Source organism: Drosophila pseudoobscura, chromosome X (genome assembly GCF_009870125.1).
Source record: "Drosophila pseudoobscura strain MV-25-SWS-2005 chromosome X, UCI_Dpse_MV25, whole genome shotgun sequence".
Classification (NCBI taxonomy): Eukaryota; Metazoa; Arthropoda; class Insecta; order Diptera; family Drosophilidae; genus Drosophila; species Drosophila pseudoobscura.
In genome coordinates, this window is record NC_046683.1 from 63,523,283 (window position 1) to 63,538,401 (window position 15,119).

General features: G+C 43.1%; 1 protein-coding gene across 6 annotated transcripts in view; it reads right to left on the reverse strand.

Annotated features, from left to right (window-relative positions):
- Positions 1-15,119, reverse strand: part of Eip63E (cyclin dependent kinase Eip63E) — a 112,868-nt gene that overhangs the window by 45,799 nt on the left and 51,950 nt on the right. For all 6 annotated transcript variants that reach the window (XM_001352832.4, XM_033385505.1, XM_033385504.1 and 3 more), the window contains one exon: positions 14,054-14,131. In XM_001352832.4, coding sequence (XP_001352868.4) covers positions 14,054-14,131 — 78 coding nt within the window. The remainder of the gene's footprint in view (positions 1-14,053; positions 14,132-15,119) is intronic.

The following is a 15,119-nucleotide window of genomic DNA, read 5'->3' on the forward strand; positions in this document are numbered from 1 at the left end:
TCAAGTGGTGGGGCGGTGGTTAACCCCTGGAGAGCGCCGTAGACCGCCTCTGTTGTCCCTTGGTCAATATTTGCCACAAGCATTGCTGCCACTGCCACTGCCGCTGCACTTGTCTGTGGCACTTGTCTGCTTTATCCATCATCAATTTGATGACTTCTCGGCCTGTGGCAGGGCCTTCCTGCGGCTACAGGCTTCAGGCTACAGGCTTCATCGATATGCAGGACAGAGAAATCTCAGGCGACAGCCAGCGACAAATTGTGTTGTTCTCTGTGTTCTCTGTGGGCGTATCTTTTGGCCACCATCTACCGTGGAGCGGAGAGCCGTTCATTTGCATTCTGCCAACGCATTTGTTCCCTCATTCGAATCATTTGGTTATTTGTTTATTTGTTTGTTTGTTTATTTGCTTATTTGCCGGCAAATCAACAACTTTTTCGAACGAAAACTTCACTCTGAGAGAATCGCTAATTGAAGTTTGCCTTTCAGCCGAGAGTTTCTCGAATGAAAACTGAGTCACGGGCCGGGACTCAAGAGAGAAAATCAAAAGTTAAGGTAAACTTGCTCGCAACCGAACTGTTCCACATCGAGAGGCGCCTCTCGCCGAAACTCCACCCCCGAAAAGTGGCGTAATAACTCCTTCAGGAGGAGCCCACCAACTAAATATAAATCAACATTATTTCCCCAACTTTATTTGCTGCTGCCGGTTGGCTCAAACATTTTCTTGCTTCATTTCTCCAAACCAATTTCTGCGGCAGCCAACAGCAACAACTCTTGACCGCTGGTCAAAAAAGGAAGCAACAAAAATGCACATATAAATGGAAAATAATTTCCCATTTAAGTCCATCTTTCGCTGTGCTAAAGCCAGAATTTATGCGAATATGTTGTTCTTCATTCTGTTCGTTTCCCTTCTCTCCTCTCTCCCTCTCCAGGGTTCTGTTTCTCCAAAGGACACGTTTCGATGGGAAACTTCGGCTCTTGAGAATTTTGAACATGATAACACATAAAATGGACCCTGACTAAGTAGAATTAGAGGGGAATAAATAGTAAAGAAATTACCTAAAATTGTACCATTAAACATACTGATGAAAATACCAGAAAAATACTAGAAAATACCAAAATATACTAGAAAAATACCAGAAATACTAGAAATTATATTTTTTAAACTTGAAAAAATATCAGAAATACTAGAAAATACCAAAAATACTAGAAAAATACCAAATATGCTACAAAAATACCAGAAATACTAGCAAATACCAGAAATTCTAGAAAATACTAAAAGAAAAATACCTGAAATACTATAAAATTCCATAAAAATAATAGAAAAATGCTAGCTATTCCGCTATTTCAGTGAAAATACTAAGAAAAAATTACTGAAATGTACTGAGAAAATACCATAAAATACTACAAAATACTGGAATATTGCTAGAAACTATAATAGGGAAATACTATAATAAATTTAAAAAAAAAAGAAAATACTAAAAGTACAATACCAAATAAAATAAGACTCGAAAACCTATAAAAAATAATTTCAGAAAATATAAGAAATAATGCAAGCGAAATACGAGATAAAGTACCAGAAAAATACTAGAAAAATACCACCAAACTTGAAAAAAGCCGAGAAAAAACAACTAAAACCACTGGCTAGTTTATTTGGGTAATTTCAGTGGTCAAGTAAATGTGAAAAATAAAAATAAGGAATAAATGGGAAATAATTTTCAATTTTCACAGGGGTCAGGTCATTCCCTCTGTCGGCGCCTCTCTTGCCGGTACAATTTATTGGAATATGTTTTCTCCACTCTCTTCCTGGGCTCTTATGCGGGGTGTGGGGTGGTGTGGGGTGCTGTTCTCCTCCTCAAGACACAGGCCACAAGATACTCGCAGTCGTACTGGTGGTCGTTCTACAATGGTAATTGTGAACGACGCTTGGTATGCACTGCTCGTGGTTTATTATTACCAACCAAAGACCCCGCCCCGTGGTGGCAGCACTACTGCCGTTGTAGTCCCCTTGCCCCCAGGTCCACAATCCGCAAAAGTGTGTGTGCATTGCTCTTCTTGGGGCAGGCAGGCAGGCAGGCAGCCAAGCAAACATTTTCCACCAGAGGAAACACACAATAATATATGAGCAGGGCAACAAAAAAAAGAAGAAGAGAGAGGGAGAGAGAGGAAAAGATATATACTAAATAAAACTGAGAGGAAAAATGAGGAAAAATTCAGCCCTAACAAGCGAGACAATGGCCAAAAGCTGTAAATTGTGGGTGGGGTTTGGTCTGTTCTTCAGACAAAACGCAGACCAAATGGAACAATGGGCCCGACGGACGGCTGGCCGGGGCTGTCTGGTGGAATGTCTACGCCGAGGCTCGAGAGCCCAGTGGCCCCGCAACTGTGATTAAAGCCGTGACTCTGCAACTGTAGGGCAGATCAGAGCCTCGAGCCCTGCCTCAAGAGTGTCAAGTGCAACGGCAGCAACGGCAACAGCAAGAGGCATGAAAACAGAAATTTCAAGTAGGATTCCCGGCAGAGGAATGTCAGAAGGAAAATCATTTTACGGCCACATGACAGACAATAAAACGTGGACGGGGCTAAAGGGGGGACTGGAGAGGGCGCAGAGACAGAAAGCATACAAGGAAGCCATTACCAGGTGCCACACATGGTTGTACGCTCTTTACATGCCTCGTCCTCGCTCTGGCACTCGCACATGCAACAAAGTCAACACCTTGAACCAGTTTGGGTGCAAAAAGAAAGGAGAAATTATGACAGGGTCTCTGTTAAAGAGAGAGAGAGAGAGAGAGAGAGAGAGAGGGGGCGGAGTGGGGAGTTGAAGAGCAGGAAGAGAGCCAGAAATCTCAAAATAATGAAGTGCGAGGGCGCCGACACTGACATGACGCCTGACAACGTCAGAGGGCGGCAGGGGTGGCAGAGAGGGTTGGCATCCCCCTTGTGACGAGGCAAGCAAAAGTCATTAGCGAAGCACCAAGAGACACTGCCACAAGAGCCACAGTGGTTCGGATTCGGCGATTCAAATGAAATATAAGACACTTAAGCACTACTTTGGGAACATATATCACATATTTCTCTGGAGTTAGCGCCTAGAAAGGCGATTGCCGAGTCCCTCTTTTGTGGGCCCACCAAAAATAGGCGCTTTTCTGTATGAAAACTTCGCTGGGAAAGCCTTTTGGGGGTCTCTATTCCTAGAGATCTCCTCTATTGGGGGAAAAAGTGGGGCAGAAAGGTGGCCCCTTTCTTTCTTTGTGTCTCCAGGCTGTGAGAGGTCCTTGGAGCAGCGTTAGCTGTGTCTCCGCTAGGTACAGATACCCGTTTGCTGGGCGCATGCCAGTTCTTAGAGGTGTTCCTTTCTGTTCTGCTCCTTATTTCCTTAATTCTTGGTCCCCCATTTCCATAATCGAGAGGCCTCTCTCCCACGAGGCCACCTTATTGGCCACAGAATCGCCTCCTCCCTGGTTCCTCGATCCACAGAGCACTCCTTTTCCCTGCATTTCCCATCGAATGGTCCCACTGTGGCTCCTGGGGTGGGCCTCTTTTTGGCCAAAAGATTTGTTGGCCGTGTCAGGCCGTGTCAGGAAATGCAGCAGCGCAATGTCTGTAGCGTCTCTCCAGCCTTCGGGCACAAGAAGAAATTCTAAACGTGAGTGCCCCATGCCCCATGCCCCATGGCCCATGGCAAATATTTAACACTTGGTTTACTTTGCATTTGTTTCGACGCTCTGTGTGTCCCTGTGGCACATGGAAATTAAATGTTTACGCTTTTTGTGGCAGCAAGTGGGCGACGGTTGCGTCGTCCCCTGCAACATGAGGCAGGGGCATGAACGAGAAGCAAAACTCAAGTGGAATTTCACAAGGCAGCAACCAACAACCAAATGGCAACCAATTTAGAAGAGGGGAGTGGAGAGGGGAGTGGGGAGGGGAGTGGGGAGTGGGGAGGGGGCACGCAATCAATGTGCGGCAGCAGAAATATTTCACAATTGCTGCAAGCAGCAGAAAATGCAATCAGGAATCAGGAATCAGAAATCAACTCAGAATTCAATTCGAGATTCACAGATTCCTGCCAGCCAGTATCCACTGTATCCAGTATCCCGAGTATTCTCATTCGAGAGGCAACAACAAGCCAAATGCTGAACAAATCACGTACCATAATATTTATTTGTTATTCGACTGTCTGCCCCTGCCACAGACCCTGCCCCTGCCAAAGACCCCGCCTTCCGTCTGGTTGCATTGACAAGCATAAGTCTATGAAATATGCCACGGAATTGAAAATCCTATACACTCGAATGAAAACAGATTTTCAAAGTCACGCGCGAACGGGTGGAGCCTCCATGCCACGCCACGCCACGCCACGCCACGCCACACCGCGCCATGCCACAAAAACAGGCGAACAATCGATGATAGAAGTGGCAGCCGGGGCAGGCTTAAAGCATAACTGGTAATGCAACAAATTTCTACAAATACTCTATGCAAATCCAGGAAAATTGAGTTTTTAGCAGGTAAAAAGCATAGAAAGGCGATCCTTGGCCACATTTCTCTTTGAGAAGCGCATGGAAGGGTCTCGGGGTGGCCCCTGCCCTTTGCGAAAAGGCCACAGATATCGTCTCTTGGCCACTAGATGCACATGGAAGGACAATTGGCCAGCCATTTCGGCCAAGACCAGCACAGAGAGGACTCTACTGATGGCTAGAAAGCGCACAGATTGGGAGATTCTTCCAAAACAAGGAGTAATCTCTGCTCCTGTGGAGAGTGAAAGAGCGCACAGATCACTGATTTCCTAGAACTCCCCTTTGCAGAATGAAAGGCAGACTCCTTCTTCAAGCGAAATCCTTTGAAGAAGCCCTAAGAATCCCCAAGGTCCTCATTCTACAGAGTACTAGCCATCAATGTACCCCCACTATTTGATAGGGAATACAGCTCGTCCTCCTCCTCCTTATATCTTCCCTCCCCCAGAAGGATGGCCACCAGACCTGCAGCTTGGAGACGCGAACGAAGAACATTTCTATTAAAATGCGAAAAGCCTTTTGAGGAGCCTGCCACACCCCCTGCTCCCCGCTCCTGCCCCTTGCCACCAGTGTTTGCCTTGTTTATGCGGTTTTTCCTTCTGTCTGGCTTGTGTTTATCGCTGCTTTTCCTGCCCCCCCCTCCTGCTGTTGGCATTGCACTTTGCATGCAAGAAAACATAATAATCAGAGAGGAGGAGGGAAGGAGGGGAGAAGGAGGGGAGCAGCGAACGTGTTGCAACGCTTCCGATCAGCAATGATGTCGTGAAAGGAAAAGCCAAAGATGAAAATTCAACAAAACACTTAGATAAACAATAAAAAAAGACCAGAGACAAAACGGAGTGCCAGTAGTGGGGAGGGTGGGGTGTGGGGGGTGGGGAAGGGGTGTTGCAGCATCAATAGAAAATTGCAAATTGAAAACTGCATTAAATAAAAGGCCAAGGGAACGGGAGGCTCCCCTGACATTCGCCATCGCCATCGCCATCGCCCAAGAATGCCGAGTCATTGAACGGACGCCGTGGCAGATCCGCCGCTGCCGCTGCCAAAAATAGAAAAGAAAAGCAAAAAAAAAAAAGTGTACGAAAAAAGTACGAGAAAAGCGAGACAAAGTGGCGGCTAGCGAAATAGGGCCAATGCCCAGTGGCTCTCAAACTGTTTGCGGCGGGGGCCTAATTGAATTCCGGCCGCGTTTCTCGGAGACACACAAAAAAAAAAAAAAAAACAAACAAAAAACAAAGAAGAAAACATGTGAGGAAGACTACTACCCTTTAGGGGGGGTGCGGTGGGGGGTATACCCTTTCGGAGACGTTATAGAGACGATTTTTGGGGCCATACATTTGGGAAATACAGAAAACATTTTGAACTTTTGGTTGGTTTATCGGTTTATATCCTTGATATAGTACCCCGATTTGGCCCAAAATTTGTTGCAGTCATCTATAAAGACTTAGGGCAACCTCTTCTAGACTTTCATTGGTATGTATTCAGAAATAACCAAGTTATCCATCAATATACCACCCCGATTTGGCTAGTTCTTTGCAGTTTAAGCTAGTTTCTTACAAGACTGCGATATATCTAGCCTTACTTTTGGAAATAATTAAGTTTTTTGCCTAAAAGACTTCCCTTAGGATCGTTTAAACCTCGATATCCCTTGAAGATCCCCAGCTTAGTGGTGATATAGTGTTCCGTTTTGTATGTATATACAAGATCTTCCCATTTCCCCGTATTTCATTCCAATACCTCAAGAAAACAGTTTATTTTCTATGGAATCTATACGATAGAACTTTCCGTTCTTAGGGGTTCAATTATCTATTTATTTGTGGAAATAATACACCCATAAACTATAGAGCGCATCCACTTCGGTGACAGGTAATACGAACTCCCCCCTTTACAGGGTATCTGCCCGAGGCAACACACGGAAGAAAGCAAACAGAAAGCCGCATTGAAAACAGAATTTTTACGATTTACGTCGGGAAGACTGTGAAGGTTTCACTTAAAATACTTTTATTATGGAAGGCGGTGTACGCCCCCCTCCTCCCCCTCCCTTCCCCCACAATTCTGCTGCTCGCATTCGAGGCACGTTCCACGGGGGGGAGGGGCAACCCGCTTGCCGCTTGCCAGGGGCTTTGGTTTTTTGTCTTGAGGGGCAACACATGTACCTGTACGACCATCCGAGCAGTCGACAAAAAGCAACAACAGTGGGCCTCGGAGCCGTTTAAAAACAAATTATCGAACATGTACGCGAGTGGAGATGCCACGTCCTGCTCTGCCGTGCCCCCCGCCTGTCCCGTTTCTGTCCTCCTGTCACCGGCAGCAGAGTAAAATAATAAAAAGAAATAAGCCAGGGACCAGCCAGCCAGAGAAATGTCTATACGAAGAGTCAATGATAGTCGCTGGCAACAAAAATGGGGCATAAGCCCCTCCCCATTCCCCCTCCGCCGCCCCCCCTCAAAAGGGGTTAAGCTGAGGGCAGAACTGCGTGAAATGTGAAGGGGAAAATGTGGAAAAGCTGGAGGAAATGTATATGGGGATCAGCATGCGATAAATACACGTAAATAATTGACACAAATGGAACACAGAATGGAAGATGGACTGACAGTCGAGGGGCGAAGGGGCGGAGAGGGGAGGGAGGGTATGCAAAGAGATCCGATAGGGACAAAAAATACATCTATTTATTTGTGGATTTCTGTACTAAGAAAACCTTTGGGTATTCCAAGCTTTTGTTTGGTTTTTTGTACAATTTCGAGGCTGTTTTCGAGTAATCCCAGAAATTATTCCCATAAAATACACTTTTTATATAGATTCTAGTAGAAATATACGACTATCATACCCCCAAAATACCCCTTTTCCCCCACCCTTAACCCCTTTTCCATGCCCTCCATTGACCTCCATTGAACACTCGAATTATCAAAAATACAGGACACACGGCAAAGCCTTGCAGAAATGTCCTTTCAATGTGTTGCACGGCGTAAAACAATCTTCCGGTTTATGAATTTATGTCCTGATTTGCGGATTTAATGGTTGAGGGAGGGCTTGGGGCCCAGATGGAAATCCATTAAATCTGCTTAAGCGAGCGAAAGGTCAGGTCATGTGCGTGATTCATCATCAAAAGCCGCACAGACGGACGCTTCGGAGGGAGAGGGAGAGAGGGAGAGGGAGGGAGATAGAGATAATGATCCGTCCCGTAAGTATCCCCAAAAGAAGGTCTTCTCATCGTCTGATGGCATGGCAGGGAAACCCTGACATATTAAACGCTTGGCCCGCCAAAGCGGATTTGTCTATATGTATCTGTATCTGTATCTGTATCTGTATCTGTGTATCCGTATCCGTATCCGTATATGACACGAGTAGTGTTTGTATCTCTGTGGCACTTCAAATCTTTGGATACTTTTCGAAGGCGGGGGCTTAAGCGGCGGAGGGTAGGGTAGGAGACGAGTGGCCAACACATGCTCTCTCTCTCTCTCTCTCGCCCTCTCTCCCTCTTATCTTTTCACAAATCAGAGCGTAAATACAATGAAGACGACAGCGCTGAAAGGCGCTCCATTTGGATGGACGATGGAAAGCAAGACGAAAGCTTCAGCTAGAGAGAGAGAGAGACAGAGGGAGCGACGAGAGGCGGCGACGAGAGGGAGCGACGAGAGGCGGCGACGAGAGGCGGCGACGAGAGGCAGCGACGAGAGGTGGCGACGGAAGGGAGCAACGAGAGGCAGCGACGAGAGGGGCTAAGGCGAGAAGCGATGCGTGTTTTGATAGCGCAATGTGATGCCTCGAATGGCACTTGAATGGACAGACTACGGTGACTACGGTGGAATGGACTACAGTGGGGAATCCCTAGGGAGGATGGGAAGCCCAAAATAGAGATTTCGGGGTTTTCTTTGCCTCTTCTGCTCTTCCGTTCATATTCCTTCAGTTTTCATCCAAAATCTCACCTCAAATATCTCTTTAAGGCACTGCCACCCCCACTCAAACCCACATCATGAATCATTCGCTCCAAGATCTAAGATTCGTTCGTTAAATCCACTCAAAGGCAGTCAACACTGTGGACACACATGCGACATGCGATATGCGGGTCCAGTGTGACCAAAAGACTTTCTAGAAAGAGAGGGGGTGGGGAAAGGGGAGGCAGATGAGGAATCATAGAAGTAAAAGGGCAGATAAAAGCAAAGAGGTTGGAAGGCAGGCGGCAACAGTCGACCGGCCATTAGCTGCTTATCGCGCGCTTCTTCCCCTCTCCCCCTAGCCCTGGGAAAAAGAGCAGGGCCATAGAGTAAATAGCCAGGGAGGGGCAGTGGGTGGCGGGGCGGGGCGGGGGAGGAGTCTGTATCTCAAGTGTAAAGTTATCAAGTGGCTGCTGCCTGTCGCTGCAGACGAGAGTCCGACAGATACACAGATACAGGCCGGACAGGCAGTCAAGGGTTAAAGCCATGGACAACGTGGACCGTGTGGAGTGTCGTTTGGGCCATAAAATGTTATCAAAAAGGATTATGACAGCCGAGGAGAAGGGAAGAAAGCGAGAGAATCCAGAAAGGAACTGTATCAGTGGCACAAAGAACATCAAGACGATGATGACGACGATGATGAGGCGACACAGGATGGAGCCCACGATGTGGCTGCCTCCTCTGTGCGGCACAAAACCAAGTGTCAAAGTCGGACACTGGACTCTATGAAATATTTACACGAAAGGAGCAAAACGAGCAAAGGGACCCAACCAAGCCAAACATCTCAAGATATCTCCTCGCTCTCGCTGGAATCTCTAGCTCTCACTTCAGCTGCAACTTCATCTCCCAGCATCCAGGAGTGGAGTGGAGTGGAGTGGAGTGTCACAATTGTTGGTCTACTCGCAAATAAATACAAGATTTCTCACTTGAACTAAAGGATTTTCTAGTTTTTATTAGAGCGGAATGCGATGCTAGAGGCTCCAAGTGGCTCTCGGCCATAGATTTGTGGGCCAGAGTGGCTTCTAGCCGTACATTCGAGCCGGAATGTGGGTTCATCTGGATGTTACGTATGGATTCAAGGGTTCCTAGAGGCGTGGGCAGACAGAAGCCCACAGGCCTCCTGCCTGAAGCTCTACGATGGAGAACAGCACGGCTCTCGGCTTTATTTGTGATAGTTTAAGCAGCAAATGGGAGAAATGTCGGAGAATTATGTACCGTAGAACACCTTTTTAAGGTGAAAACCCTATGAAAATTTCAAGAAAATGCTGTAGAAATATGACGTCTAGAGTTTTTCGGTTGGTTCCAGGTTTTCCTTAATATAAAAAAAAATATATACATACAACAAAAATAAACAAAAAAAATTAAAATAGTTATATAAATATAAATTAAAAATATATTAAAAAAAATTTTTTTTTGAAAATTAAATAAAAATAAAAAACAATATACAAAAAATATTTAAAAAATAAAAACCAATATATAAAAAAAAAAAAAAAAACAATATTTAAAAAAATAAAAAACAATACTAAAAAAAAATAATTTTCTTCGATAAAAAATACATTAATTCAAATTGTTTTAAATTATTATATCAAAAATACTAACAATAAAACCATAAAAAAATAAAATTAAAAAAAAACTTGATTGAAAATATATGTCCACGATCATAGAACAAAATGTGGCTGTAGTTTTCCTCGAGAACATCGTCTAGTGAAGCACTTTTTCAACAGCGAAAAAAAGAGTGAACACAAAAAAATAGCAGTATTTAAACGGAAGCAATAATAATCACAAAAGAGCGACAGAAGAAGGGAGAGGGGTAAACCAATTACAGCGGGTCTGCCGTCTCAAGAGCGTATAAATATCATCGTCTCAAAGAAGTCAAAAGAGACCGCAGAATGGGTACCACAGATGAATCATACGAATCATTCTATACGAATAGTTATCGCCACAAAAGGAAAGAAAAAGAAGGCAGGCCCCAAGAGGGGCAGAACAAAGAAATCACGATCTGTAGAAGTATATAGTACGTATATATTTGTATATATAGATGTATATATTTCTGGTTTCTAGTGGGTCTTTGGAATGCTGTGCTGCACTCATCAGAACTCAACGAGAGAGTGGAAATTCTCTGGCTCTAAGTGATTTCACTACTTGCCGTTTTCATGGGCGTTTTATGGCCAAGGAAATGAAGGGGTTCCGAGCGATGGAGCGTTGCACAGAGAAACATAATTAAAATAAAATTAGAAGAGGCAGAGGAAAAAAGCGGGCAGAGGAGAAAAGCTGAAAGAAAACAAGTCTGCAATTAACGATGGCTTAAGCAGAGTAATATCCGCACGGAGGCGACTCCGATTACGAATTCCCTGCCGCCCCGCCCGACGAGCGACAAACAAGTCTCGTGTCTCTCCCTCTCCCAATCTCCCTGCTAATAGCCTTGACAGCAAACTTGGCCAGCAGTTGTTGCTGCCACTTGAGTGACATTCTTTCCACCGACAGATGTTGATGCTGCCTCCCGTCTCCTGCCTCCTGCCGCTGCCTCCTGCCCCGCTGCAGAAAAACTTTTCAATAATGCAATGAAAACATTTAAACTTGCAGCCAGCAAAGAGTTTTCGTTTCTGCAACTGCAACATTTATGAGCTGCCGCTGCCGCCGCTGCTGCTGCCCCAAAATGGCATCAGGATCGTGAGAAATTCTTTCTGGGGGAAGGCATCAAAGTTGCAATTGAAATTGTTTCTTCCACTTGAAGGATTGCTCAATTGTGAGACACACACACACACACACACACACACACACAGAGAGAGAGAGAGAGAGAGAGAGAGAGAGAGAGAGAGAGAGAGAGAAGTACTCCTCGCATACAAGACGCTGACAAATTGTCTGTGTGGCGGAATGATGGAAAATTGTGAGGAAAACTTATAGTTTTTTGTTTGTTCTCTTCAATGGAAAATTGATCAATGAACAGTTGATGAAATTGCTGAATGAATGATGGCGGTGAAACGGGGCATGAGTACTCGTATAGGAACACGAATTTGATTTAGCAAGGGGGGAAAATGCATTCGAAATGTGTAAGGGAAGCCCATATTTAGACCTTGAAAGAAAGGAGGAACATGGTGGCTTGTCCTATGGGTTCTAGGGGTTTAAGTACGGGGAAAATGTCTCCCATTGGAGGGCCAAGATATTCTTTAGTGCTACTTTTCCTCAAGACAACAATACTACGAAAAAATATCACACTTTTAGGTACATTTGTGCCCCTAAAAGTGGAGTGGCTTCATTTTGTAGTTGAAGATTTTGAAATACCTCAAAAACTAGGCTAAATTATGCTGAAAAAGTCTCCAATTTGATGGGCAAAATATTCTTTAGCTCTACACTTTTTTAGACAAATAAATAGACAAAATTTCATTGTCCAAAACTACAAAAAATATCACACTTTTAGGTATATCTGTGCCCCTAAAAGTGCCATGACTTCAATCTGTAGTTGTGGGTTTTTAAATATCACAAAAACCAGGCTTATGTACGCGGAAAAGTGTCTCCAATTTGATCAGCAAAATATTATTTAGTGCCACATTTTTGTAGGCCACAAAACTACAAAAAAAAAACCCCACTTCTAGTTAATTTTTTCCCCCCAAAAACAGACTTCTTTAAGCACCTTTAACACCAGAACCTGCCTTCAAAAATCCACTCAATATTCGCTGTAGTGTTCATACGTTTTTGTTCCATTTTTTTTGTAGCTTTCAAATGCCAGAAGTTATGGATTCGGGCCTGAACCCCCTCTACCTGCCAGCAATCCTGCAGGGAGAGAGGAAGAGAGCTCTTTCGGCGTCAAAAACACAATGCCACAAAAAAAAACCTCCTCTCTCCCTCGGTGCAACCACAAAAGATACAAAAATTTCAATGTAAAACAAATTTTCAGTTCGATTTTTTTGTTCTCTCTCAGTTGTTGGCCAAAAGGCTATTAGTGGCCTAAAAAGTCCAGCATTTTGATGGCTGTGTCGTTCGTGCGGTAATTGAATGCACTCTCATTTTTTGGATAGGGAATGTGGGGGGGTTGGAGGGGGCTTGAATGCGATTGACAGCCAGAGAATGTGTGGATGAGAATATTTTTGGGGAAATTGTAAATTGAAATTTTGGAAATGCTGTGTGGCATCCAATCGTAGAGCTCCTTAATTACAGATATTCCATGCATTTTATGCGGAATTTATTTATGGAAAAAACCCCCGCACTGCACCACCAATTGGATATGGGATATGGGATATGGTCTGTTGGCCCGATGGCCCGATGGCCTGATGGCTGCTGTTTTTGTTTCTGTTTCTGTTTCTCTGTCTGTGACTCACATTCGAACCGAAACCCGTTTCGGACGCTTGATTTTGCGGCATGCGGCATGCGACTAATTGTCTTTCAACGCCCCCACACAAACGGTCGTTTCTGTCGTTGTCTTTTCAGAAACTAGTTCCCCCCAAATGAACAGCTGTTATATTTTCCCATAACACCGTGGAGCGTAGGGGGTGGAGGGGGGTGGGGGGCCTGACTAACGCCAAAAGTGTGGCCATATTTGGGCGACAGTTTGAATATTTTACAAGTGATATTTTCATATCTGAATTGTCTTCAAAGGTTGTCCAAGGTCTGGTGCCTTAAAAGGCTTGAGGCATATACTATAATGGCGGCAGGAGGCCTCTGGGTGTGGCATCAATTTTTTTTTGTATTTGTTTTTTTTTTCATTTTTTAGAATTTATTTAATTTAATTTTATTAGTTTTCCATTTGATTTCTTATATTTTTTTATTAAATAGTTTATTTTTTTATTATTATTATTTTTTCATTTGATTTTACAACTAAAATTTAAAGGTTTTTTTTTTAATTAATTTGATATATTTTTATTTGTTTTTTGAATAATTTTTTTTTTATTGAATTTAAGTCTCTATGCAAGTTTTTTCATATAATTTTACAATTAAAAAATGTAATCCTTTTGTTTTTTATTTTTATTTATATATTTGTTTTTTTTTATAAAAAAAATAAAAATAATAATTTTTGTATTTATTAAATTTAAGTCTCTCTGTTTTCCATATGATTTTACATCTAAAAAATATAATAATTTTTTTTTTTAAATTAATTTAATATATTTTTTTATTTTAATATTTTTTTTTATTTTTTGCAGTCTCTTTTTTATTATTTTTGTTGTATTAAATTTTATTAATTTTTGTATGTTCTTCTTTTGCAATTCTTGTATGTTTTTCCATTGTTTTCCACCATTCTGTGGTGATTTTTCTATTTCTTTTGGTTTTTGCTTCAACACTCACATTTGAATGAATGACTGAATGAATGATTCATTCAACATTTGACATTTTCCGATTTAATGCGAGGGGCCCAACGCCTGCCTTCAGAGACAGAAAAACAAGTTTTCTGAAGCTTTGCATGAATATCAAACAATTGTAAAAAAAAGACAAATACAAAGATACATGTATGTATCTATCAGATAACCCAACGATTGTGGTGCTCAAACTGCACCCACAAGGCAGTTCTCTCAAAAATTCCTGTGGCATATTCTTTGTTTTGCCGCATATGGCCTTGGTTCTCCCATAAATACTTAATAGATCCCCAATAAATAATATACCATATTGAAGATGATGTTTTCTACTCACTTAATCGCCCAAAGCTATGGGATAGCCTCTTCTTGAGCTTTTGCAGGGCTCCTCCCTTCTTCTCCCGCATTGTGACGCCTGGAAGAAATAGAAGAAAAAAAGTCAGTCGGTAAATCACTCAATTTGGGGCGGGGGAGGGGGCGAGGAGTGCCACTTCGTTGATTGCATAATTATTGCCTCTTGCCACAAAGAAAAAAAACCAGCATATATACACTTTAAATCCAAATCAAAGTTGGGAAAACTTTGACAAAAAACAAAACAAAACAAAACAAAGAGAAAGACAAAAGAAAACACACACGCACATACACAGAGAGAAAGAGAGAGAGGGAGAGAGAGGGAGAATTTCCATGTTTTTCGAAATTTGAAACATAAATCAGTGGAGCGTGGAGCATGGAGCATGGAGCATGGAGCATGGTCTTCCATAATAAACAGGGGCGTGACCCCTTAGAGACCCAAACACACAGGGGAAAGCAGAAGCCGCCGCGGATTCCCAAATGCACTTCGCCACCACATGAATCCCCCCCCCTCCACCCTCCTCCAAAAACAAATAAATAAATAAATAATCAACTCGGAGAATATTTACACAACAGAAACCTAAAAATAATCCACACTTAAAATAGAATCTACTGCATTTTTGGGGTTTATTTCGGGTTAGACGATCCCACACACCCACCCCCCACCCCCTGAGGCACAGCCCCCCTTTATAATTGAGTTTTCTTTCGATCATATAATAATATCCATTTAGCAGAGAGCACAAAATGCCGCTTTATTTGCATGTTCGTTGAGGCATGAAAATAATTTTCTGTTTTCTGTTTTGCAATTTTTCAAATTATCCACTGACGGGGCAAGCAACACCATCCGGGGGGAGGGGGAGGGGGCCTAGGGAGTGTCTGTTTTCCCTGCTTTTGTTGATTGCCCATAATGATTGAAGATTTTCGTTTTTGTTGTTGTTGAAAAAAAACCGAGTAATTTATGGGTTTTGATAGAGAAAACAAAAGGCAGCGCCGAAAGTTGTCGATGAAAAATGGCAGGAAAATCGATTCGAAAGATTCTTAAAATTATAGAA